Source organism: Eretmochelys imbricata, chromosome 4 (genome assembly GCF_965152235.1).
Source record: "Eretmochelys imbricata isolate rEreImb1 chromosome 4, rEreImb1.hap1, whole genome shotgun sequence".
NCBI lineage: Eukaryota > Metazoa > Chordata > Testudines > Cheloniidae > Eretmochelys > Eretmochelys imbricata.
In genome coordinates this window covers 13,946,486-13,972,577 of record NC_135575.1, presented here as the reverse complement: position 1 = coordinate 13,972,577, position 26,092 = coordinate 13,946,486, and the positions used below count along the sequence as shown (strand labels likewise).

General features: G+C 43.8%; 2 protein-coding genes across 6 annotated transcripts; one reads left to right on the top strand and one right to left on the bottom strand.

The window, feature by feature from the left end:
- Positions 1-1,622: 1,622 nt before the first annotated feature.
- RCHY1 (ring finger and CHY zinc finger domain containing 1) lies at positions 1,623-12,202 on the bottom strand. 3 transcript variants are annotated; one of them, XM_077814884.1, is made up of 9 exons: positions 12,105-12,202; positions 11,048-11,167; positions 9,805-9,920; positions 8,095-8,173; positions 7,465-7,509; positions 7,234-7,292; positions 6,034-6,060; positions 5,336-5,456; positions 1,623-3,361 (listed from the first exon to the last, which is right to left on the bottom strand). In XM_077814884.1, the coding sequence occupies exons 2-9, from the start codon at positions 11,102-11,104 to the stop codon at positions 3,233-3,235; spliced, it is 633 nt and encodes a 210-aa protein (XP_077671010.1). In that variant the 5' UTR covers positions 11,105-11,167; positions 12,105-12,202; the 3' UTR covers positions 1,623-3,232. The 3 variants fall into 3 exon arrangements, with proteins under 3 accessions (XP_077671010.1, XP_077671008.1, XP_077671009.1); XM_077814882.1 differs by lacking the exon at positions 12,105-12,202 and adding an exon at positions 11,791-12,005; XM_077814883.1 differs by lacking the exon at positions 12,105-12,202 and adding an exon at positions 11,252-11,541.
- THAP6 (THAP domain containing 6) lies at positions 11,951-21,197 on the top strand. 3 transcript variants are annotated; one of them, XM_077814885.1, is made up of 5 exons: positions 11,951-12,035; positions 12,744-12,846; positions 16,400-16,607; positions 17,299-17,424; positions 17,862-21,197. In XM_077814885.1, exons 2-5 carry the CDS (start codon positions 12,767-12,769, stop codon positions 18,114-18,116), a joined length of 669 nt encoding a protein of 222 aa, XP_077671011.1. In that variant the 5' UTR covers positions 11,951-12,035; positions 12,744-12,766; the 3' UTR covers positions 18,117-21,197. The 3 variants fall into 3 exon arrangements, 2 of the variants coding, with proteins under 2 accessions (XP_077671011.1, XP_077671012.1); XR_013345855.1 differs by lacking the exon at positions 11,951-12,035 and having other exon boundaries at positions 12,538-12,846; positions 17,862-19,567; positions 19,651-21,197; XM_077814886.1 differs by lacking the exon at positions 11,951-12,035 and having other exon boundaries at positions 12,538-12,846; positions 17,862-18,144; positions 19,120-21,197.
- Positions 21,198-26,092: the final 4,895 nt, after the last annotated feature.

The window sequence follows — 26,092 nt, the reverse complement described above, 5'->3', positions numbered from 1 at the left end:
AGTAAATCATAAAAGAAGTTGCCCGTGTCCTGTGGAAAAAAGGCTGTTTACTCCTGTGCCCAGCTCACACCACTGGCAGAGGCTGTGCGCATTACGTGTATGACTATTTAGATCTGTACTGACAGATTTAAAGATCAGACCTTAAGGATAGAAGAAAAAAAAAAGCTTTAATCTGATTGCTAAATACACACACACAAAAAGAGAGAAACTGATTTGCGGTTTCCCAAGCTAGACACAGCAGGGTAGGTGAATTAATCAACAAGTTTTAATATTTAACTGTATTATTTAATTTGACTGACAAAACCAAGAAGTTTTCTTCACTGTTGCCTTCCTAGGCTCCACTCCGTTCCATTATTCTGCAACTGGAACAGCCCTCCAAATCCTATTAAAATAAAGACAAAGCATCCAGAGGTGTTTGCTTTGTCAGTTGCCATCCAAACACCACAACACACTTAACACAGTACCACAGGGAAAGGCTGTAATTTGCATTTTGGGTTTCAAACTACAGTGGTGGAAACTGTCACTTACAGGGCAGGTCTACACTGCAGCAGAGAGGTGTAATTTCCAGCTCGGACAGACATACCCACTCTAGCTCTTATCGGCAGGGGCAGCAGCTCAGGCTAGTCACCAGAGTACAATCCCATCAGAGATCTTGGGTACAGACTCATGGCCACACTGCTATTTTCAGTGCATACCCACCCATGTCAGGAATTACACCTCCCAGCGGCCGCATACATGGACTCAATGTCTCAGAAGAGATTAGTTTACCAAAGTTAGGAAGAATGGAGCCATCAGTCCACCTCACTACTGTGTAACACACATACAGTAGCCACCTTCCTCACCTGTGCTGCAAAAAAGTACATCTAGTCCTGCCAAAAGTTCTAGGGATCTCAAGGTCTTTCCAGCTACCAGAGCCTTTCCCTGCAATGGGGAAAGACTCCAGCAGCTAGGAGGCAGCAGGACACTATGCTGGTAAAAACAGCAGCGTAGATGGGGCTGCACTGCTGGGGCAAGCAGAGAGTCGAGTAGGGTACGCATCCACAGTGTTCAGGCCTGTCTTTATGTCTCACTGTCTACACTTCTATTTGTACCCATGCTAGGGGTGTGTATAGTTTATGTACTCAAACGCTGCTGAAAGGCGTGTGCAGTGTAGCTATACCCCAAGAGTCATTGTAACTTTCTGTGCTTAATTTGCAACTTGCTAACTATAGACATTGCAACATTCCCTAGCACTAGTGAGCGTCACATTTATTGCATGCTGTCATAACTGCAGAGAAAATTACCTTGTGAGGGAAGCATACAGAGTTTAATGTAGCTGTCGGGACTGCCGTGGAGAGGTTGAGGAACAACATGAGCTGCTGGAAAACTATTTCCAGCGTAAACAACTGTGCAGGTCAAAAGGCTCAGCACAGATCTAGTATAAAAAAATCTGAGTCAAGTAATATTCCAGCTGTAGTTGCATTCTCCCACCTTTCCTCACATGCCAGTGGGTCCAGCATCTTGCAAAGTAAAAAAATCCATCACTGCCATTGAAATGAACTGACAAACTATATTTTTACACCATCCCATTTTAGTTCAAACTCACTTGACACTTCCCAGGAATGGCGATCACCAAGCTAATGAAGAGTTTACTATAATCTGCTTTATTAAAGATATTACTGTACATCAAAATACATTACTTTATGGCATTGAGAAAAGGGCTTTAGAAAAAGATCCCTACATATATGCAGTTCGATTTCCGTAGCAGGATACACTAATACTACCATGCAGCACTTAGAGTTGAAGTATTTTTGAGCATAAAGGGACACTGTCAGATGAAAAATAAATTTTTAGTGACACTTTAGATAATTAGAACAAGTTTAAAAAATAAGCTACATAGTGAGAAGCTAGGTTTGTGATTTTCTGATTTCACTCAGCATGGAGAATGAAAGAGATAAGGTTCTTTCATATATACCTCGAGCTACTTTCACACACTGGCTCTCACAAAGGAGGGCCATCCCGCAGCATTCAGACTGCCAACACTCTGGCGGGAACTATTTTCAGTATATTTTAACAATTGTTTTGTAAGATCTAGTTTCAAGAAAACAACTGCAAAAGCAAAGACTGGGCCTAAACCACCTGAGAGTGTCCCTAAATTCGAGAATTTTTGCAAAATTGCAGAATCAATGGAACTATTTTTGGCCTCAATCCTGAAAAGACGAAGGCACATGCCTAACTTCATGCACCTGAATAGACTCACTGAAGTTAACAGACCACTGGCATATTTAAAGGAAGCATGTTGGTTCGACTTTTCAGCATCGGGGCCTTCGGGGTGGAGAGAAATCAATGGCTAGTGTAATTGCAGCAGATGAAAGGAACTAAGATGTAGAGAAACCAGTTGAGAAAAGCAGCAGCTTTGAGCCCTGTTTTTAAAGTGTTGTATATCCACACTGATCTGACACACAGTAGCCTTGCTTTACATTAATAAACCTGCTCATTTTTACTTTGGGCAGGTTGTGGGAGTTGCAGATGAAGATAAATGATTTGTACCACTCCACCTCTTCCATCTATCGTCACCTCCATTTCCCAGACTTCATCCACCTACAATTGTCACTCACAAACAAAATCTATTTACCAAAAAGATTGAAGACTTAAGCTTTCCTTAAGATAGCACTCCAAGCTACTGACCTTCCCCGCGGATTTCTATGCAGAAGGGGTATCTGTCTATCCTTGCTGCCCTCTCTTCCTGGAAGCAACAGCCTCCACAGAATCTGGTCAGAGCCCTCAGATGCCACAGAATCAGTTCAGTTCTGACAGATGTTGCTTATAAATCATCTTATAAGAAATATGTATCTATACAGCATGGTAGAAAAGACAGCTGAGCTCTCCTCTAAAATTTGCAGTTCTCAAGGACCAACACTGTGTGTGATGCACAGCACCACGGAAGGGGAAGTTCCACCAGACAAGAATGCTCTCCAGGGAGCATCACTGTAGAAAGCAGAGGGGTGAGATCTCACAGGCGCTCTGACATGGATCTGCACTTCACAACCACTGCAGTGGGGGAATCATAGGATATGCTAACAGCAGAGAGTGACAGTTTCCTAAGGAGCCTGAATACGGCACCAGGAATTGGGATTTTGTGATAGGACATTAACAGAGAAACCATTTGTACTATGAGACATTGTGGTGTGCCTTAGCAGCCATATCAAACAAGGATGGTTTTCTTTCCAGTAACATGCGATGTGGGTGGTAGTCACTGCTGCTCCAGAGCCATCCTGCATCCTCCGTCTTGAGCAGTGTTGTAGGATTCACAGCTTGTACACTTCATGCCTAAGATATGGAACTGTACCGTGGACCGGGCACTGCAATCATTGCAAAGGATCTGTAGTAAAAGAGAGTGGCCGTAAGACAAATGGGAGGCTGCATAAAACATTGTGCCTAGAACAAAACTTGCTTACTACCAGACATCTTTTTATTTTATTTGTATATTCTTATTTTATTTTTTGTTATTTCTAGTAAACAGGACTTGTCTTTTATTTTAGTTGGTTTCGATATTTTATTTTTTTAGTTTTGTTGATTTAGAATAAGTATTTTGTTTTTAATTTGATATTTTACATTTTTTTAAATGAGGCGTTTGTGTGTGTTTATTTACGCTGGGTTAGGTTTTAGCTATATTTTTTTGTTTTATATTTGTTTTATTGGTATTATTTTGGGGGGGTTGGTTGGGGTTTTTTTTTTTTTTAAGTTTATTATTTAGCAGCACATTTGTAAGACCACAGTGGTGGTAACTATTTGAATTTCTATTAATATTAGGCTTAAAGTACGAACCGGGGGCACCAACTCACCTCCTTTGGTACAGTATTGTTTTCAATTGTTTGTTGCTTGGCTATTAGTTGGGCAATGTGCACCAATCATTCTATTTTCCTCTGTATGAAGTCAGCGATGTTAATGGGCAAGGGAGGTACAGGTGCAACGAGACTGGCCACCAGGGATTCTCTCTTTGTCTGTCACGACTTCTGTTACATTTTTATTTTTACACTTGGCCATAAGGCATGGGTCCCAATCTCAGTCAAAGAGGTGAGGTTCAGATTCCCCGGCATGGTGTTGTCTCCACCGAGAAGTTGTGGTATTTCACAGCACATACTGTGTCCCTAGCAGTATCACCTCCTTCACTCTCTCTTTAACGACTAGTTGGGCCCAACCTCCCTCGCTGGTGGTCCAGTTTATTTTGGGCTGAGCACTTACAGGACCATCTGTGCTTGATTTGTTTACAGCAGGCTGTTTTTATTTTTTCCTTATGTTGCCATTTTTACACTGGGATAATGCTGGTTATAGGTCTTATTTTCTGTTGTACTTATATTGTTAATTTTTTATGATTTCCTGTTCATTTTAAACAGCAATTATAATTGGCACAGTTGAATTATTAATTTCATATGGTGCCCAAGGCTTAGCACCTTCTAAGCCTTGCAATCTGCAAATTTTCTTTTTTTAATATTATGCAATTTTTTTTTTACTAATACGGTTTAGATAAGTGTGCTGTTTAACAACTTTGATTACCTTTTTATTTTTTGCATTAGATGCATAACAAATTTGGCCTTCCCAGACAATCAGCCTAAGTTTTTCCAGAACATGAAGACTGGAGAGGACACAAAGCTCTGGTTACACTATTCCCTCTGTGGGGGCTGCCTGACACTGCTCTATGAGACTTCAAATAATCCATTCTGGGAAATACGTTCTTTTCTACATCATCTAAAAAAGCAGAACCATCCTCAATCCAAGAAACACTAGGGAAGTGGGGCATCTGGGCTGGCTTTCCGCGTGCTGCTGGAATAAGTTACATAGCCCTGATCCTAATTTAAGTTTCACTAGCAAGCAGAAGCCAGGCCCAACGTGGATGTCAAAGGCTGAATTACCCTTGGCTAGAATAGCGGCACCCAATTTGCCACCCTAACGCTGGCAAACATCCGAGCGTTTTGCACAAACAGTGTGTTCACTCTGGAATGGGAAGAGAGCATACATTCCTGCTCCTGCAGAGGACAGTGGCTCCCTGATCTGGTGTTGTCTGACAATCCAAGATGTTTCAGAAGAGTAATTCCCCCGGCATCCCTTCCCCCCGGCTCAGTGCAATGCTATACCAGGCACCGGTGGGTAAGGAACAAAATAGTTCTTCACCTAGCTGGTCACCTTATCCCCTGAACATGAGAAACAACGGTTCTGCATCATGCCAAAGGGTAACATTACCTTTTGTTTCAGAGAGAGCTCCACTTGCTCTCTACTCTGACTAACAGGATGGTAGAGAGTGGCCAATAATGGAGGGAGACTGGAAGGGGGCATGGTGAGAAAAGGTGCCATTTACCTCCACCATCATGTTCCGATATTCCGTGGGCATAGGGGTTTGCGCCACTTCATCATCCAATTGTCGCCAGTACCTGGACATATCTAAAGCCGAGTGCATGCACAAGGGGCATCGGTAACCTCTGGCAAGGACACGAAATACAAGTCAGAAAGCTGCTGTGGTGACAGAGTCAGTTTAAATACATCAGGACGGGGAGGAAAACCCCAGGGAGGGAGAAGAGCTATTGAATGTAAAGGACAATGTTGGCACAAGGACAAATGGGGATAAACTGGCCATGAATAAATTTAGGCTGGAAATGAGCAGAAGGCTTCTGTCCATCAGAGGAGTGACGGGCTGGCACAGTCTCCCCACAGGAGCAGTGGGGCAAACAACCCCACTAGCTTTAAGATGTAGCTGATAAGTTTATGAATGGGATTATATGACAGTGTTGCCTGTGAAAGCAGGGGATTGGACTCAGTTACCCAGGAGGTCCCTTCCAGTCTTATGAACCGATTCCCATCCCAGTAGTCAATGAGAAAGGTGATGTACAACATGAACACATTGCACAGTGTTTGCTGGAAGCAGCAGAGGAGAGACTGCTTTGTTAACAGTTGCCTTTAAATCGCTCAGTCCTGGATTGTCACAGCAATCTTTACTTCGCCAGCTCAGGAGTCTGCACTGCCATGGTACTTAGGAAGAAGTGGGGTCAGAATACTCACTCTTTTAACATGTCTTCATAACAAGTTCTAAAAAGAAAACACAAGGCCACATTAGTAGCTACACGAAGAAGGTGAAGTCACTGTGCTTTAAACCCTCTGGACAGAAAAGTGGGGCTTCAACTGAAGGAAGAGTGAGCTAGCCAAAGAGCTATGGTTAAAAAATAATTTGTATGGCAGTGGAAAGAGGGAGGCAACCGAGCACCAAAACTTAGTGTTTAGAGGGACCCAAGGACACCAGAATGTGTTAGGTCCCATTCTGACATCTTCAGTAGTGAACTGGAGGAAGGAGTCAACAGCGTGGGAATGAAACTTGCAGATGATTCAAGATCACTCCAAACAACAGGGACAGAGAACGACTTCAGAGAGAGTTAGGGAGACGGGCAGAACACAACAAAGCAAGATTCAGTTAGGAAAACGTCATGCTGCTACACCTGGAGAACGTTAATCTACAACGTACAGTCAGTGGGAGGGGGAGTCTGGCAAACAGCAATGAAGGAGACCTAGGAATAGAAGAAAATCCAAGGTATTTCCAATGAGACATAATAGCGAACAAACAAAAAAGGGATAAGGACATTTTGGGTTGAATATAGAGGCATCGATGCACAGGACACGAAGGAAATACGTGACTCTGTTGTGACCACGCTCTGGGAGTACTGTATTCAGTTCTGGGCACCATGTCAGCATAAAAATTATGGACAAACTGGAAAGATTTCCTAGAGTAATAGAAACGTTCAGTGGACGCAAGGACAATGCAGAATGATAATTAAGAGTTAAATATATACACTGGTTAAGAGACAACTTGCGTCCTGGACCCTCCAACATGTTCCATGAAGTCAGACCCCTGTGCCTTCACAAAGCCCCATGGGGCTCTTCATTATAGGGCCACAGTGAGGGGGCGGCACAACAGTCTGCACCAAGGAGGGCATTATATAGGGTGATATGCTGGAGTATAAGTGGTAACAAGAAGAAATTAAGCAAGGTAAAATGTAAGATGAACATCAAGGAAGCCTCTCTGTCAGGAAGTTTTACTGGGTTGGGGAGAAGTCTCCAAAGGAAAGGACGGAAGCCCCATTGCTTGGGACATTCAGAACACCACTGAAGATAGAGAACAATCAGCCTTGCATTAGTGAGGAGATGGACTGGAAGATACAACAGATATTTCCATTTCTGATATTGAGGATTCTACAGAAGTGGCTTTACCTATGAAGAAGGTGTCCACACGGCAGAACGTGAGCTCCAACACGTGAGGTGTGAATGTCCTGTTTCAAGACATAATTAACATGTATTTTCCCAAGTACCAAACACACCCAGAAAGCTAAAGTCAAAGCCAAAAGGGAAAAAGGATATTTCAATAGGTACACAATTAAGGTATAGAATTTACTTTCATGTAAACTTTTAATAGCTGAAACATTTAAAAAACCCAACCCTTACCTCTAAACATATTGGACAGTCCTGCCTGGAGACATTTTCAATGCACTTTGTAAAGAAAAAAAAAAGGCAGCTTAACAGGAAAGAAAAATAAATGTAGATTCTTGCATAATAGAAGTATTTGGATCTACATTTCCTGAGAATATATAAAAGTTTCATGAAACCTTTTACTACTCCGAACATGGGTTCAAATTCCATCAAAGGGGATTCTGGTAAAATCTGTGAATGCTAAAATTTCCAATTTTAATCTTTTTAATTGTTTATGGGACTTCCAAAAAAAAAAAAAAAAAACTACTAGACCACACTAGGAAAGTGGCAAATCAAACTGACAAAATCTTAAAACATTTCTCGAAGAGTTAATCATAGATACGTGGACCTCCAGATGTACAATGAAATTTCAAAGAGTATATTCCAGGGGATTCACATGGCAAGGGAAGCAATACAGAAGTCCAATGCTGATCAATGTTGCTGTTCAGGACTGCGATCCATTGGTGGAAGGAGGAGAGTATGCATAGCACTGGTCTGTATTATAAATGGGTCTAGCTAGGATGTACCAGCTCTCATTTTCTTAAGCACAGTGATGGGGGTAGCGGTGTTCTTTTTAAATGAAACTATAGAGTATTACATTCATACCTTATGTTTTCCTTGAAAACTCAAAGCTAGACATAAGTTACATTTTGAACAATGGAAAAAGTCTTCTTTTGGACCAATCCTAAAGAGACAGGCAGTTGGTTAGGAATAGTTTGCCAATTTCTGTACAATTTACATTTTAATACCTGCAAGAAAAGTTATACACTTAGAAAAGATGGTCTCCCAGATCAAGAAAACGATTTTAAAAGGACTGTGACATTTTATGAAGTTAAGTGAAACGGATTACACAAAGAGCTGTCAAAAGCACAAGATTTTTAACTGTTTCCTTCAAGTCGTTACATTAAATATTCTTAAGTGTCACGTTTGACAACCACCAGTGCAACTTAAAATAAAGTATATTTTCGAGATGATGGCCCTTGTTTTATGGTAGCCACCAACTTTTCCCCCCTCTTTAGCACTTATTAATTTTCACACTGGCAGACATTTACAATAGCTGCAGTGCAAGGAAACTGCTTCAACAGATGCCTGTATGAAAATCGTTCCCCACCATTATGTGTTCAATGACATTTTTAAAGATCAAGCTTTCTTTGTTTTTGAGCTACATCAGAAGGAAAAGCTTATCTCCAATATGAGGCCTGCTTCCCTGAGTCTCAAAAAATCCATGATTAGTCACAGATTTGCAGACTCTACCCCTGTTATTTTCTAGTAACAATAGATCTAACTATAATTAGCACAGGTTAAACAGATACTTGTTTTTACACATTTTCTATTACATAAACACAGTTCAAATCTCTCTGAAAGTCATGCATTTAGGAAGAACTTTATCTAAATCCAATCTCTGGAAACAAAGGCTCTGAAATATCATGTTAATGTTCTCTCTAAAATGAAGAGAAATTAGCACCAACATGTTTATAACTAAGTCAGAAATTCTAAGACTGCTTTCTTTAATATTAATTAGTGGTACAGAGCAGTTAGATGAAAATGGAAAGCATAGGTCTGCTGCAGGAAGCTGCTATAATTTAAACACAGAACAATATCAACTTAATTCATCCACCAAAGGTTTCAAGAGTTTGTGTAGATCTTTTTAAGGACAAATTTTTTGCAGCAGTGGGAAATTAAGAAGTCTTTCCCACCCCCAACAAACATTACAGATCTTTTACCCAAAGTACAGTGCTCTACTGCATATTCTGTTTTTGGAGTTCTACACATGAAATGAGTGCAGAATATGCAACAGAGGATCGGGAGGCGGGTGGGGTGGATTTTTCCCTTCCCAGACCACATTAAACCTGTGCAACATCACTAGAAGATTGATTTTAGCGAACAAAAGGGAATCATGTAGTTTAAGACCTACAATCGGAATTGTTTTAGGAAAATCCATTTTAACTGGGCATTTAAAAGCAACAGAAAGCTTTTAAACTCATTACTTGACAAAACTTTCCCCTTTATTAATGAGAATTCAGTGTACAAGGGCACCCCCCTGAATTTTCCCATGTCTGCATTAACCACCAAGGCAAAAAACTATATGCAAATAACGGAATGACTTTTTTTAAGTGTTCTTTAAGCAAGACGTATTTTTAAACTCATAGCTGCTTGCTAACATCCTGAATTCTTACACACAATGCATAATTTCAATTTCAAAATACAATATCTTAAAGTTACCAATATTTAAGCCAACCTAAGCAGAATTGCTTTAAAAACTTGGAAACGCAAATAACATTGAAGAAAAAATATTAATAATTTTAAATACAGTACCTACAAATTCCACACTTCTCACAGTGATACTGCTTCTTGTCTTTGTCAAACAGGTGGCATATACCGCAGTAATATTCTCCGAACATACTGCTGCAATCCTCACAACTCTGTTGAGCCTACAAGTACATACACATAATGTAAGCAATAAGAACTACCAGCATTTTGCTAGAAAAGGGGGGGTTCTTTTAGTTCTTCAAGCTAGCACTTTAATGAGCCATTATTACTAGAGTTAGACTTAACACTTGGTGAGCACAGCCTGTTGTCCCACATCACAGAGCCTATACTTTCAGGATCTTATATGGCTTTGTGCCCACAAAAAAGATGCATATATGCAAGTTCAGAGTTAAGACATTTTAGGCAGGCAATTCTAGTATCACCGTAAGTCCATATTTACACCTGCCAATCCCAACAGGATTTTTATACAATTTCCTTATTCTTTTAATCAAAAACAGTCTTCACTAGGGACATTTTACATGCTGTCTAAGGAATTAGACTTCAGACTTTGTCTTACAGAACAAGCCTGAGAAATAGGAATATAGGATTTGCCATACTTGGTCAAGCCACTGAGTTTGGGTGGACACAAGATAGAGTCCCATGTCGTCCCACCACCCTCCCCATTACATTCTTATTACTGTGGCAGTATATTGAAAGGGGGGGGGGGGGGGGAGGATCAAATCTAGACACAAATCCTGTACACAGCATTCGTCCAGAGATAGCAAAACAGCAGAATGAAAAAGATACAGTTGTAAGTTTCATTATCTAGCTGAGTTTTCTATAGCACCTATCTCTGCACTTACTAGTGCTGCTGTGGAAGTGTTACCTGCAGGAACCCAGGGAACGATCAGAAGCTACAGGAGAGACACTAAGGTCCTGTCCACACTACAAATGTAACAAAGCCAAGGGACTTAGTTGTAAGAGTTTCACTCTATAACCTTAACCCTGTTCTGTAGCCAGAACTAGCCAGGCTAGAGTGTTTATATTAGTTTTGCTAGGAACTGAAACCACCTCTCTCTTCCTCTAATGTTAACTGTCTAGGTAACAGAGAGAGAATAAATGCAACTTTCCCCTAAAACATAGGAATTCCCTTTACTCTTATCTTACCATTTGAAGGAATGGAAAAATCTATCCCCCACACACAGAGTAAAATTAAGACCCTCTATTAAGCATCTGTGTTTTATAATCCCATTCAGAGATAACAACTGCAGTCACCACATATTGAAAAGATTAAAGTATACACCATTACCTGCTGGATGCTTTTGCACTTTGCACACTGCACTTGTTTTACTTTAAAACGATCCATCTGATGATCTTCCTTGCTGTCATGACACAGACGGCAAACGTAAAACTTACCGCAGCAAGGAGCCTGTAAAAACAAAGAAGAGGAAACAAACGATGAGGAAATCAAAATTTAAGTTACAGCGAACGGGGGCGCCTAGGTTTCATTTACCCTTTTAGCGTTTCAAAGCCCTAGACTAGGTCAGGTTGGTGGAGCTGGAGACAGCACAAGCTTGGTCTCTTCTTTGCAAGGTATCCGCGGGCGGGAGCGGCCGGACTTGGGGACGGAGAGGAAGGAAAAGGGAAGCTCCCGCTTGCATGGGCAGAAAGTGAAAACGTGCACCCTGGAGCACGCCTCAGACAAGGTTTACTCCCCGTCAACCAATGCTTCCGAGCCAAAAGCTCCACCGGGCCACCTCGCTCCAGCGGGGGAGAGGGGCGCGTCCCCCAGCAGCTCGGCGCCGCAGAGTCGGACAGCTCGCGGGGCGAGCCCGCGGGGCAGGGGCCGTCAGCCGGGCCCCGGCAGAGAGGGGAGTCGCCCGGCACGGCGCCCAGGCCCCTCTCGCGGGGTAGGGGGGGGCCCCAGGGGAAGGGCAAAGCCCGGGCGAGGCGGCCGGAGAAGCCGCTCGGGGCGGCCCCGCGAGAGCCGCGGCGGGAGCGGCTCCCAGAGCCGAGCCCGGACCGCGGGGAGCGAACCGAGGCCGCCCCCACCTGGAGCAGGCAGCCGCGGCGATAGTGCTCGCAGCCGGCCGCCGCCGCCGCCGCCGCCGCCATGGCCGCTGCCCGCCCGCCCGCGGCGCCGCTCTGCCCACTCGCCCGCCTCTTCTCTATGGGGAAGGGCCGCCGCCGCCGCCGCCTCCCGGAACCACTTCCGGCCGCCGCCGTGAGCGGCACTTCCGGCGGGCGAAGCGGGGCGGAAGCGAAGAGCCCGGAGGAGGAAGCGCCGCTGCCCCCAGGTACCCGGAACCTCCCCCGTCCCCCGCGCGCGCCGGGCCTGGTCCCCCCCCCGGGGCAGCTCTGGGTACCTCAGCCTGTCCCGCCCCGAGTGACGTCCCTCCCGCAGCGCCCGGGTTCCGTGAGGGCGGGAACCGAAGGAGCTGCCCGCGGCTTCGCAGCCCGTTAATGAGCACGTGACTGCCCCCGCCCCGCCCCGCGCGCCCGCCGCGCGCCCGCCCGCCCCCCAGCCCCGCGCGCGCTCCCCCAGCTGTGTTAAAAGCAAATGAAACCCGGACACGGCGCCGGGCTGCCTTCGCGTGTCACTGGCCAGGGACCCGCCCTGTGACCCGATGTCCCGATTTTATAGGCACAGTCCCGATATTTGGGGTCTTTTTCTTATAGAGGCTCCTATTACCCTCCCCACACACACACACCCAGCCCCCCCGTCCCCAATTTTTATAGGCACAGTCCCGATATTTGGGGTCTTTTTCTTATAGAGGCTCCTATTACCCTCCCCACACACTCACACCCAGCCCCCCCCATCCCAATTTTTCACACTTGCTGCCTGGCCCCCCTAAAGGCCACCAGTGGTGTCGCTGGACGGCACCATGCGGGTGGCCATGCCCCAGTGCCCGGGCTCACGCGGGCACGCCCGGCCGGCCAGGCTCAAGGGGGCCGTCCCGCCCTCACCCCATTTCCTTCCCCGCTCAGCCTCGCTCTTTCCCCAGTTCTGCGATGAGCCACCCGTGCCATGGTGAAGAGCTGCTCGGCCATCGGCTGCGCGTCTAGATGTTTGCCGAATTCCAAGCTACGAGGGCTGACGTTTCACGTGTAAGGTTCAGACTCGTGTAAGCTGACGGGGGAAGTAACTCAGTTTGAACCTGGGGCCAGGGGTGAGCCCGTTCCATGCTCCGTGAGCTAGAGTTAAGAAATCCAGACTCTAGTCCCAGTGCTGCTACTGATCTGGACCCTGCTCATGGGAACTGGTCCATGGTGGGGTAGGACCTCCCGCTGCAGGAGGGATGCTTGCAGGGAGCAGGACCTTGCCTTGTAGCGTTGGTCTTTTACCGCCTCTCTGCACATTCATTACCCCATCTGGAAAATACTAAAACTTTGTAAATATCTTTGAAGAGAGAAATGAAATAATTAGCACACAGAAAGTATCGTCAGTGCACTGTTTTTGTTCCTTGCCCTGTTTTAGTCTTGTACATTTCAAGCTTTTTCTGTGGTCAAGCTGCTTGCCTTCACCGGTGGTTCAAATAGGGTGTAGGCCCTGAAAAGTTTACAGTTCATAGAAAAGTCATTTGAAAATGGTTGGCTTCTAGTGTGTTAAAGTAACAACCTTCATAATGGGGAAGCTACTGGAAATACAGAGCACACTCCAAAAAGAGAGAACTTGGTACAATTCAGCAACAGATACTTTATTAGCCATTAAAACAGCTCATGCCCAGACCTCTGATATTTTGACTTTCACCATGTCTTGTTTATGGAGTTAGTTATAAAGTCAAAATATTTATAATCAAATTGATTAATAGTGAACAAAGAACGAGACATAAACATGCTCCTGCCAGTGCAGTGACTAACTACTATCAATACAAACAGGGCTTTGGAGCTGTGCTCTGGCTCCGCTCCAGCTCCAGGCAAAAACCTGCAGTTTCACTGCTCCGCGCTCCAGCTCCGGGCTCCGCTCCAAAGCCCTTAATATAACGACTATGTTGTCACAATCCACTGGTATTATTTGAACTTTTTCCTGGAGTGTGATAGAGTGGAAGGAACAGTTATTTTCTCTCTGCTGGTTATCGAACATAAAAGATTAGGGCATGGATAAACTGGGCATTTAGGTGGAAACCCAAAGACAGAGAAAGTGTTAACAGAAGATAGTTCCATAGGATCCAAAAAACTATATAAATTGCCTTCATCACTAAACATGGCCCTTTACCCCATATCTGAGCTCTTTTATTAAGGAACTAATAGAAAGTACATTCTGTTCAGAGTGGGCAGTGTCAATAACTCCCCTCCATTCTGGACAGTAGTCGGAGGTTGCAGAACAGCTGATGGGGTTAGAGATAGCTCAGTGGTTTGAGCATTGGCCTGCTAAACCCAGGACTGTGAGTTCAATCCTTGATGGGTCCATTTAGGGATGGGGCAAAAATTGGGGATTGGTCCTGCTTTGAGTAGGGGGTTGGACTAGATGACCTCTTGAGGTCCCTTCGAACCCTGATATTCTATGATGTCTCCTGATGGGTTGTCTCCATTTACTAGTAGACCGTATGAGGAATGGTATCTTTCTCTCTGGTCTGCTACTGCACCAGTGTGATGCTCTCAGGCAAAGTGAGGTGAGCAGGCTGGAGAAATCCTCTGATATTAAAGCTTCCAATTAATTCCTGCCCTACACATGAGGAACCTGAAAGAAGAATCAGCCAAAGAATCTCTAGCTATTGCATTACATTCTGCCAACCTTAACACAACCACCAGAATACAATTATCTTAAATTTTGTCCAAATGTGGATTAAAATAGACCCTAGAGGGTCTATTTCTGCCCATGCGTCTATATTTGTTCCATTAAAGATAATCTTGGGAGGGAGGGAGGAACAGAATGTTGGGAATCATTAAGAAAGGAAGAGATAATAAGACAGAAAATGTCAGATTGCCTCTATATAAATCTTTGGTACACCCATATCTTGAATACTGCGTGCAGATGTGGTTGCCCCATCTCAAAAAAGATATATTGGAATTGGAAAAGGTTCAGAAAAGGGCAACAAAAATGATGAGGGGTATTGAACAGCTTTCGTGTGAGAAAAGATTAATAGGAGTGGGACTGTTCAGCTTGGAAAAGAGATGACTAAGGGGGGATATGATAGAGGTCTATAAAATCATGACTGTTGTGGAGAAAGTAGAAAAGGAAGTGTTATTTACTCCTTCTCATAGCACAAGAACTAAGGCTCACCAAATGAAATTAATAGGCAGCTCATTTAAAACAAACAAAAGGAAGTATTTCTTCACACAACGCACAGTCAACCTGTGGAACTCCTTGCCAGAGGGTGTTGTGAAGGCCAAGACTATAACAGGGTTCAAAAAAGAACTAGGTAAATTCATGGAGGATAGGTTCATCAATGGCTATTAGCCATGATGGACAGGGATGGTGTCCCTAGCCTCTGTTTGCCAGAAGCTCAGAATGGGCGACAGAGGATGGATCACTTGATAAGTACATGTTCTGTTCCTTCCCTCTGAAGCATCTGGCATTGGTCACTGTCCGAAGACAGGATACTGAGCTAGATGGACCTTTGGTCTGACCCACTTTGGCCGTTCTTATGTAACTCATTCACTTGGCATTTCTTCTCCTTATTTGTACATGCTGCCTTGTTTGTAAACTCAGTGATTTAGAATGGCTGCTTCTTGCCATCAAAATAGTATTTTGTATTTTTCTTTCCAAAATACAAATGAACTCAAATGTCTGTCCCATTGGGTAATAATAATATCTTAGAAATAAAGATTAGCACAATGAAAGGGTGCAGAAAACAATCGTATCACAGGGTGTGTATCCCATGATTATCCAAAGAAACATTTTAAGGCTTTCCTTTGTTTCATCCCAGACTCAACCATAAAAAGTCATTGTCTAAACACTGTAGCCACAAAGTAACATGATTCTCGTAATGCTGGTTATAATAGTCAAAATAATCCAGACTCGGGTGTGGGTGTGTGGCTGTGGAAATTTTAAAAACTTATGTGGCTTTTTCACTCACAGAACTAGATATCTCAAAAAATTCATTACATGTGTCATCCTTTAAAATAGAGCAGTCGTTTTCATATCATCTGAGTGTGGAATATTTATGTCTAAACTAATCACTTCTAGCCTGCCCAAAATTGACAAAAGAATAGTCTTATGAAATGTGAAGTGTCTGGTATCTCTGAAATGAAAGGCCATATAGAAATAGCCTCTAGGAGTAGTCAGTGGAAACAGTCACTACATTGGCTGCAGAACTGAACCCATCTCTGTCATTTTGTATTTACCAAGTCAGTTCCTTGAGGATTTATGAATTATTACTGTAAACAGGCTTCAAGTGAATTAATTTGACTCAAAAGGTTGTGGTGGTGGACACAGCCCCTTTCTTCCTGCACAGAAGGTCATAACATGGTGGGGTCTGTAACCAGAGCATAAGGAGGGGTCTGCTAGGTGGTACTAGCAGGGCATGGCTGGGTAGAGTAGGGTGTGGGTGCCAACCTGCACACAGGCTACACATTGTCTGAAGGAGCGATCACAAAGCTACCTGTAAGTGTGCCCTTTTACAATTATGAGTTACAGAAACTTATGTAAGGCCAGAGACTCTGCAGAATAGAATGGTGATCTATTCAACTTGCTTTCCTGTCTGCACACTTGTCCTAGATTCCCCACTGATGAGGAGGCCAAAAGAAGGTGGGTGTTGGCCATGAAAAGACTCGATGTGAACTCTGCAGGTATGTGGGAGCCTAAGAAAGCAGATGTGTTATGTTCGCGCCACTTTAAGAAGTCAGACTTCGACACAAGAGGTCCCAACATCAGGCTCAAACCTGGAGTCATCCCTTCCATTTTTGAATTTCCTTCTCACTTCCAGGTTGGTCTTTATAATCTGCAGGTGATTGTTCCTATATTTAACTGTATTGGCAAACATGGGCAAGCTTTTCCCTGCACTTTACATAGAACTCAGAAGATGTTTTCTTCTTTTGGATTATCACTAGTTAACAGGAGAAGAGGTGGAAAAATATTGTGCCCAAAGATTAGCATCTTTCTGGGCCTGTTCTGTCTCCCAATACTTACGCAGAACTGCCTGAAGAAACAGTGCAGGATCATGCCCTTAAAGGCTTTTTTTTAAATAACCATTGTGAGTCCGAACAAGAAATGGTCAAGTATATGAAAAAAGGAGAAGTGAAACGGATCACCTCAAGTCTAGCCAAATGCCTATTCTGTGAGCTCTTCAGGGCAGGGATTTGCTTTATAGCTGGCATAATGAGGTCCTGATCTTTTACTGGGCTTCCTAATACAAATCAATAATAATATCATTAAATAAATTCCCAGCATACCAAAAAGACTGGGCTGGAGAGCTCCTCACCTTGGAGATCTGACTGTCATTACAGGAACTATTTAATGAATAGCCTTTAGCATCCCAATTCAGTGTGGGACTTATTCGTCACTTCACCTTTCCCCTGCTTCCAGCACACAGTAGCCACACATTAGCCTCCACAATCCCATCTCTTTCTGATGTCTCTGTCTCAATAACTGAAGTGTGAAATATATGTTTATAACAGCAGAGACGAGGAAAAGTTCATGGCAGACGAAACTTCCCACTGAAAACACTGCCAGTAACAGTTCATAACCACCAGCTTGTGGATTTGCCTTCCAGTACAGGAGAATTTCATTCCCAATTCATCTTGGTAAGTAAAGTGACTTATTTGAACCACCTAAATATAGCAGACTTTCAGCACAGTGGGGCATACTCACTGCCAGTGTAAGTCCAGGGAATGGCATCCTCTTAGGTCATCAGTGCATTTCGGCTCAGTGTCCCTGTTTTCATTTGTATTAGGGTATCAGTTCAAGGATCTCCCTCAAATTTATTGCTCACCAGAGAGCAGTTAGAGGTATCTCCATTTCTCATATGTTGTTCCACCATTAAGCCATAGTGGATTAACTACCTTGAAGGCAAGCTTCACATGCACATCGCATGGTTTTGCAAAAAATGATTGCTAATGGGAGTTGGGATTGGCCTTTTAAACAGTCTCTTAATTCCTTCTTGTTGAATGGGGAGAATGTGTGGAAGTCTGAGATCTTTGAGAAAGGTGAGACTGTCTCATGTATTGAATTTTGTTTCCAGGAGCACAGTTACAGCATACTGGACAGTCCAAAGAAACTGAAGTGTAAATTAGATCAGGTAATCAGTGAGCTCGAAGAGGCCAAGGAACGTCTGAGGAACACTTTAGACAGAGAACGACAACGCAGAGAATCACTGAGGACGATGATCCAGGAGCTGGAAAACAATTGTCTAATCAGCCCCGAAACAGCCTGTAAGCTGGATGTTTACTGCTGGGAATGGTCTGAGGCGAGCACACAGGAGAAGACTGTCAACTGAAGGAACGGCAGCAGGAATAACTGCAAAGGTTCTCCTCAGGTTCAGCATTCAGAAGTGGGATGTTTTAAGTTGGCCATCAGCACTCAATGAACAAGACCAAACAGATCTTTGGAGAAGCAGTTTCTCTAAAGATACCATCTGGGCAAGATCTTTGCTCCTGGGACATAGCTCCCTTGTGTAACAAAGTGTCTTGGTCTCTGAGGGCTGAGGTAGTGGTCAGGAGTGCGAGCTATAAAAGACAAAATATAAATGTAAACAATCGTTGCACTAGCAGGGTGAGGGACCTCCAGCTTAGATTTCATAATGCACAACCTTAGTGAGGCCCTAAGAGTACAAATCAGGACTAAAACAGTGCATATGAGACTTGGAGTTGGAGAGGGTGGGGAAGTCTCATGAGCAGGCTTTGGAGATAAGTTCAACATCCCCTATTTGCATGGGTAAGAGAAAGTGCTGGAAGATGATAAGTGATCTTGGCAGTAGCTATGAGTTGAGCTGTTCACCAGGGGAAAGACTAGGAGAAGGAAAAGGAGCTTCTCCAGAATCGTGACTCATCGTGGACTGGATTTAAATGAAATTTTCTAATGTCTGGACTAGGGCTGTCAAGCGATCAAAAAAATTAATCACACAATTAATCACGCTGTTAACAATAGAGTACCATTTATTTAAATATTTTGGATGTTTTCTACATTTTCAAATGTATTGATTTCAATTACGACACAGAATACAAAGTGTACAGTGCTTATTTTATATGTATTTTGGATTACAAATATTTTCACTGTAAAAAAAGCACAAAAGAAATAGTATTTTTCACTTCACCTAATACAAGTATTGTAGTGCAATCTCTTTATCATGAAATTTGAACTGACAAATATAAAGTTATGTAAAAAAAACCCCATACCTTGAATTCAAAAATAAAACAATGTAAAATTTTAGAGCCTACAAGTCCACTCAGTCCTACTTCTTGTTCAGCCAATCACTCAGATAAGTCTGTTTACATTTGCAGGAGATAATGCTCGCTTCATGCGCTAAAGATTCATATGTCCCTTCATGCTTCAACCAGCGTTCCAGAGGACGTGCGTCCATGCTGATGACGGGTTCTGCTCGATAACGATCCAAAGCGGTGCAGACTGACGCATGTTCATTTTCATCATCTGAGTCAGATGCCACTAGCAGAAGGTTGATTTTCTTTTTTGGTGGTTCGGGCTCTGTAGTTTCTGCATCGGAATGTTGCTCTTTTAAGACTTCTGAAAGCGTGCTTCACACCTCATCCCTCTCAGATTTTGGAAGGCACTTCAGATTCTTAAACCTTGGGTCGAGTGCTGTAGCTATCTTTAGAAATCTCACATTGGTACCTTCTTTGCGTTTTGTCAAATCTGCAGCGAAAGTGTTCTTAAAATGTGCTGAGTCATCATCTGAGACTGCTATAACATGAAATATAGGGCAGAATTCAGGTAAAATAAAGCCGGAGACATATAATTCTCCCCCAAGGAGCTCAGTCACAAATTTGATTAACACTTTTTTTTTTTTTAACAAGCATCATCAGCATGGAAGCATCTCCTCTGGAATGGTGGCCGAAGCCTGAAGGGGCAAATGAATGTTTAGCATATCGGGCATGTAAATACCTTGCAATGCCGACGACAAAAGTCCCATGCGAATGCCTGTTCTCACTTTCTGGTGACACTGTAAATAAGAAGTGGGCAGCATTATCTCCTGTAAATGTAAACAAACGTGTTTGTCTTAGCAATCGGCTGAACAAGAAGTAGGACTGAGTAGACGTGTAAGCTCTAAAGTTTTGCATTTTGTCTTTGAGTGCAGTTACGTACCAAAGAAAATCTACATTTGTAAGTTGCACTTTCACGATTAAAGAGATTGCACTACAGTACTTATATGAGGTGAAATGAAAAACTATTTCTTTTATCATTTTTTCAGTGCAAATATTTGTCATAAAAAAGTGAGCAGTGTACACTTTATATTCTGTGTTGTAACTGAAATCAATATATTTGAAAATGTAGAAAAACATCGAAAAATATTTAATAAATTTCAATTGGTATTCTATTGTTTAACAGTGCGATTAAAACTGCGATTAATCGCAATTAATTTTTTTGAGTTAATCGCATGAGCTAACTGCCGTTAATCGACAGCCCTAATCTGGATCTTTACTACCCGGGAGTGCATGTGCAGAGCTCCCAAGATGGAGCTTGATAAATTTATGAATGGGATTAGATGAGATGGTTGTCTGCAATAGCAGGGCACTGGACTCTGACATCCATGCCACTCCTGCGTACCTATGATTTCACATTCAGCTGTTCTTTCAAGGGTCCAGGTGAAGTTTGGCCCAGGATGTTTTAAGAGCATGGATTGATCATTTGTTCTTCTCTGTATCGTGAGTGTATTAGATGCAACGCATCAGTCACTAATTCTGCAATCAGCATGTGGCATTTTCCAGAAGATTTTCCTGGTCTAAGATTTGCATCAATTTGGAATGAGTTCAGGTGCATTATAAACAGGAAACGTAAGCCCTTTGCAAAGAGTGTTGGTGGGAAAGAGGTAGCTATTCTGGGCACTGTTTTCTTAGAGTGGGAGACGGAAGTACAGCATTTGCTAAACACCAATGTATGAACTCCGTGCTCAAGGGCTGAGTGTAGTGTGCTCAACAGGGAAGCTGCTAATAACACTTGTTTCAGTTCAGTATCCACAGTTCTTATAAAACCAGTGTAAATGTAATTACAGGAGCCCATAGTGTTATGCAGAGTAAGAATGCACCTAGGGCAACTTTTATCGCCTTCTGCTATACGTAGTTTCTGCAATATTTAGTAGCATTGATAATTCACACACACAGTAGCCACATTTGCTTAATGGCTTCTAGGTTCAGGATCTAGGCTGTTAAGAATCCTTTGCTCTTAGGGGAAGAGACAGAAAAAACACCCTTATGCTGATAGCAGGAAGGGGGATGAAGATGCATTGTGACTTTCCCTAAATATTCTCAAACAAGTGTTATATTTAATCCAGAAGATACTTTATGTTTTTAATACAATGATCTATTTATGATGATCAGTCACAGTAAAAAATGGAAAGACGTTATATGGGGTTATTTGTTCTTTTTTCTTATTGCCTCCATAACATGCCCTAGAGTGTTACAACTATCCCCCAGGCACAGACAGCTGGACTTGAATCCTTCACACAACTAAAAAGCTGCATGAGTCCAAGCTTCCGCCCCGAATGTGGCTGGGAGACCACCCAGGCTGGGTAAAACATTCAGGGCATCAGGCAGATGGGCCTTCCCCCAGAATGCCTTGGCGTGGGGGGCTGTGCAGTCTGGACAGGTCAGGGATGCTTGTTAGCACTGATGAGTTCAGAGGGTTATGAACCCGAGTGGAAGGGAGCAGGCAGGGGAGAGTTCAGCAACAGGGATGAGGGGAGTTACAATATAGCTGGACTGTTGCGACTGAAGTAAGTCTGCATTCCACCTGGAAGAGGGGACACTTACACAAAGGGGACTGCCAGTCTCTTGCTGATCCTTCTATCAGCCTGTGCTGAATCTGCTCCCCTTAGCACCTGAACCCCTGGCTCCATGTGAAGCCATGTTTCCCTACACCGCCAGCTCAGTGAGCTCCCAGATACTGGCATAACCAGCATTCCTTCCTGGCCACTAGACGTAAGATCTTCCTGAGCGCTGCCAAGGCACAAGCCGGGGTGAGCAGCATGACTCCAGCCACTAGCAATTCTAAAGGGCGGCGTTCAGTGCCTCTCCACGTTGACGCTAATCAGAGCAGCTGTTAAAGGCCTGAGATCGCAACATCTCAGCAATGCTCTCCCAGACTGTGAGGATTTCAAACATGGCTCCCTGGTTACTTAGATATTCCCTATCAGTGTAGTACCTGAGGTCCAGACACTCAAAATATTTAAGCACCTAACTCCCGCTGGGCAGCAACAGCTGATCTAGTACTCTGGTCACTGCAGCTCCAATTAGCTGCCCTAGAGTAGACCCGATTATGAAGACCTGTGCGTAATCAATGGCTTGGGATGGGCTGAGGAGATCGAAGAGACTCATTAGCCCATTAGGCAGAAGGTAGAATAGGCACAGGAAGGAAATGCGGGAGACAGAATGAGGTTTTCAGAGTCAGAGCCTAGAGGAATCTGCCGGGGGAAGATCCCTTTCATCGTCCCCCCACCTTGGCCAAGCTAGCTAAGGATTGTGGCTTGTGTAAATACAGACCTGCACACGTCTGTAATGGGGGCGGGGAGGATACTGTGGAAAAAAAAAAACACAAGGTGCTTAGCAGAAGAAGGTCTCCAAGCTGTTTGTAACCTGGAAAGAGACAGGAGTGAGATCCCGCCCTGTCACAGTCAGACAGACTAACCACTTTTCTTCAAAACTGAAGACTTCCCCTGCTGCACACAAACAGCTGCCACTGCTTTCTGAGCAAACGGTCAGGATTTGGCCCTGGGGCAGGAAGGCACTAGTTTATGGCTGCGTTGGATGCAATAATCCCGCCGACTGACTGCAGTAGGAACTCTGTATGTAGGATGGCTACAGAACTGGATCTTGACTGGATACCCAGAGACTTGCAGCCTGCTGCATTATCCACAGAGTGAGCAGGAGGGGAATCTACTTCACTTCTGCGAAGGCTCTGCGCATCAGAAGTAGCCTGAGACTTTCATGGATAATTCCCCCCAATTCACGCACATGTGTAAATTCCCTCCCTGTGGAGGAACAGAAGAGCGGACTCCATTATGGATAAACAAAATAAATCAATGCAGTGGCCTTGCCCTAGGAATAGGCTCTCTTGTTTTTCCTTATCACACACCCTTACCAATACCAAACTACGCACAGGAAACTAACCATTCCACAGATAAGCTAACACGTACTCATGTTCCCCTATTTTCGTTCTTTATACCATTCAAACCCTACCGTTTTATTATTCTCTTTTCCAATGAATCATAAGTTGCGGCTGATCATATGAAAGTATCTACAAGCACATTCGCATTAGACATACATTGGAGCACAGTTAAAACAAGCCAGCTTTGATTTTAAGATCAATAACCTCTTTTCAGCAAGGAGCTGTCCAAGTCAGCGCTGAGGCACACAGCCCAGGGTTGTCAGCACTACGGCACAAGGCTAAGAGCACACCATGAAGAGAGTGACTGTTCCACCTCCTCAAAAAGGAAAAGCAATATCAGAGTCCAAGAATTATGACAAAAAAACAAGGAAGTGAAATATAAGGTGCACAACACAAAACTGGTAACATTGCACTGAACCAACAGAATATCACTAAAACATACTGATAAATATTTGCATTCAAGTATTCATAATGAAACACACAGCGCATTTTTATACACACTGGGGGAGTTACTTTCCATCGCTTCATTCGCAGGCTCTTGGGTCAGCGATCTCATTCTCGGGTAGAGGAAGAATGAACCAAAGCAGAATGTAAAAGACAAACCAACCTGCTGTATGTGACGTAGCCGTAGAGCAGCAGCCCAGACCACTGGGGCATGGGAGTAGGAGCAGAGAACCTGGGTTCTGTTCCCAGCTCCGCCACTGAGCTGGCTGTGCCACCAAGCATATTTCATTTACTCAATACACAGCCACCTTTGGAAAGCGTTTTGAGACCTACAGACAGAAAGGCCTCAATGTTCTTATTGTAACACTTAGTGTACACTGGTACCCACACCCTGTGCGTCTACCTGAAGATCTCCGGTACTGAACAGCAGCTATCAAAAGCCCCAGGGCTGTTTGTAAGAGCAGCAGCTAATATGCAAGAAGTGTCAGTTCTAGGATTACCTGCCTCATAGCCCAAACCAATTCCCAGTGATAAATGAGCCACAGAAAGATCTCTACGATCGCTCTGGAAAATGAGCTGCCACATCTGATGGCAGGTGTCCTGATACATTTACTAATGCAGTCCCCAATCCCGCATCGCAGTCCGCTCTGTCCTTGGGCAGGGGTGGGAGCTAGAAGATCCCGATGGTAGCTCAAAGCCAGTCATAACGCCTGCTTCCTTTATCGTAAACGTCATCCACGTCCCATTAGAGAACTGCTAGTCTCGGTTGTATACGAAATCGTCTAGGGGTTGTGCCAAGACCAAATGCCATCCTCCAAATATGGATAAACCTCATCCGCTCCGGGCTGAGAACACACATTACATTTAAAGCACTAATATTGGCACAAGCTCTACCCGTCTTTCACCACATCTGACCACCCCCACTACCTCCAAGATGGCCCAGTGCCTGGAGACTATCAGTTCTTGCTGAACCCTAGCAAGATGGAGGTGATGCTGGTGGGAAGAAGGAGGCACTTTGAGGAGTGTGTAGCCATGATGCGATCTCTTTGGGCTGAAGGCACATACCCACAACTGGTCAATGCAGTCTAGTTTCAGAGGGTCCTCGCTTTCTCGCTAACGCAAAGTTCTCGTATAGCAGTAACTGTGATTAACACTTACCACCACCTCCGATTGGCTAGGAGACAGCATCCCATCCCAGAGAATGATGACCGGGCTTCAGTTATTCACACCTTTGTCACCTCCCATCTGGACTCCAGCAATGCCATATACCTAGGCATGAGGCCTTCAGCATTTAGGAAACTCCAACTAGTACAGAAAGCTGCAGCGTGTCTCCTCAGAAACACCGGCCACCACAAACACCTCAGACCCGGCCTCCACGCCCTACACTGACTTCCCAGAGAATATCCAATCAAGTTCAAGGTCTCAGTCCCTATCTTCACAGCACTCAATGGCCTGGGCCCAGGATATCGAAAGATCACCTAAAGCCCTGGGATGCGGACCATGGTTGATAACTCTGCTCCTTTGGCACAATGGAACTTTCTACCATAAGAGTAAAGCTTGTTTGCACAGGAGACAGAGTTTTGCCTGAAGAAGCTGGTCTGAGACTGAGGAACAAACTCCCCCCAGGAACTAAGGGACCTTCCAAACCTCGCCACCTTCTGCTCCAAGTACAAGGTACACTGCTGTGACCTGCCCTCTCTGACACAAATACAGAGGAGAAGTGTGCACATGAGGAAAATACCCTACCAAAACAAAACACTACACTACACAGCACACAATTCTCCACCTGGGGAGAGGTTGAAAGAGAACAAACCACACATGACAGATGTAAGTCACATACTTCAATGCACGATCAGAAGGGGCTCAGAACTATGGTGACAAGTACGGTATAATAATCTGTATAGAACAGAACAATCTTTATCCTTCTCAAAATAGGAAATACTTTTTCCTTTTGGACAGAAACCAAGAATGGCAGGAAATTGCGTCATAATGCAAAGTTAAAAACAAACACCCACACCCACCCTGACAAAAAAGACAGACACCCATTTAAAAGTCATGCTTCTGTCTTAATAGTTTGTATCCATGACTATCGTGAGGACTTTATAAAGACACCAGCTTAAAAAGTTAGGCTAAGTCCTTACTTAGGCTCCTAAACAAGTAACGGGCTTTTCAAGAGAGCCAAGCCCCCAACGGTTCCCACTGGAGCCCAGTTATAAGGAACGTATAAAAAGGTGGTTACAACTGAAAGAAGTCAGCAAACATGATTTATTCCTTTTTGCAGTTTATTTACTTTGTGCATTTGACAGCACTGTGTGTATAATCAGTTTTACCATTCTCGCCGCAAAATCAGTCAGTTCCCCCTATTTGTGTAAGTCTTTTCTTCAGCAAAAGGGAAGATATGAAAAAAAATCCCACAAAAATAACCTCCACACACAACCCACAAAGAGGAAAATGCGACTGTAAAACAACAACTGGTAGAGCTGAAACACCAGAAACCAGTTTTAATGCACTTCCTTTAATTGACTAGATTTCAACTTGATGGTGTTTCTTTAAGCAGCTGTCAGATTCATTTCAACAATTTACAGTCACTAATGCTACAGAATCCTAGACCACTCAAAAATTCTCAATATAAATGCGAGACACATCTCTTGATTTAATTGATTTCAGATGGTAACAATCCCGTAAGTGGAT

Coding starts and splice junctions, on each gene's coding strand:
- THAP6 (XM_077814885.1), top strand. CDS start 12,767: ATGGTGAAGAGCTGCTCGGCCATCGGCTGCGCGTCTAGATGTTTGCCG. Junction 16,608..17,298: donor AATTTCCTTCTCACTTCCAG/GTTGGTCTTTAT, acceptor TGTTTATAACAG/CAGAGACGAGGAAAAGTTCA. Junction 17,425..17,861: donor TTCATTCCCAATTCATCTTG/GTAAGTAAAGTG, acceptor TTTTGTTTCCAG/GAGCACAGTTACAGCATACT.
- RCHY1 (XM_077814882.1), bottom strand. CDS start 11,853: ATGGCGGCGGCGGCGGCGGCGGCGGCCGGCTGCGAGCACTATCGCCGC. Junction 7,510..8,094: donor GTTTTCAAGGAAAACATAAG/GTATGAATGTAA, acceptor TTCTTTACAAAG/TGCATTGAAAATGTCTCCAG. Junction 6,061..7,233: donor TGTGGACACCTTCTTCATAG/GTAAAGCCACTT, acceptor TTTTCTTTTTAG/AACTTGTTATGAAGACATGT.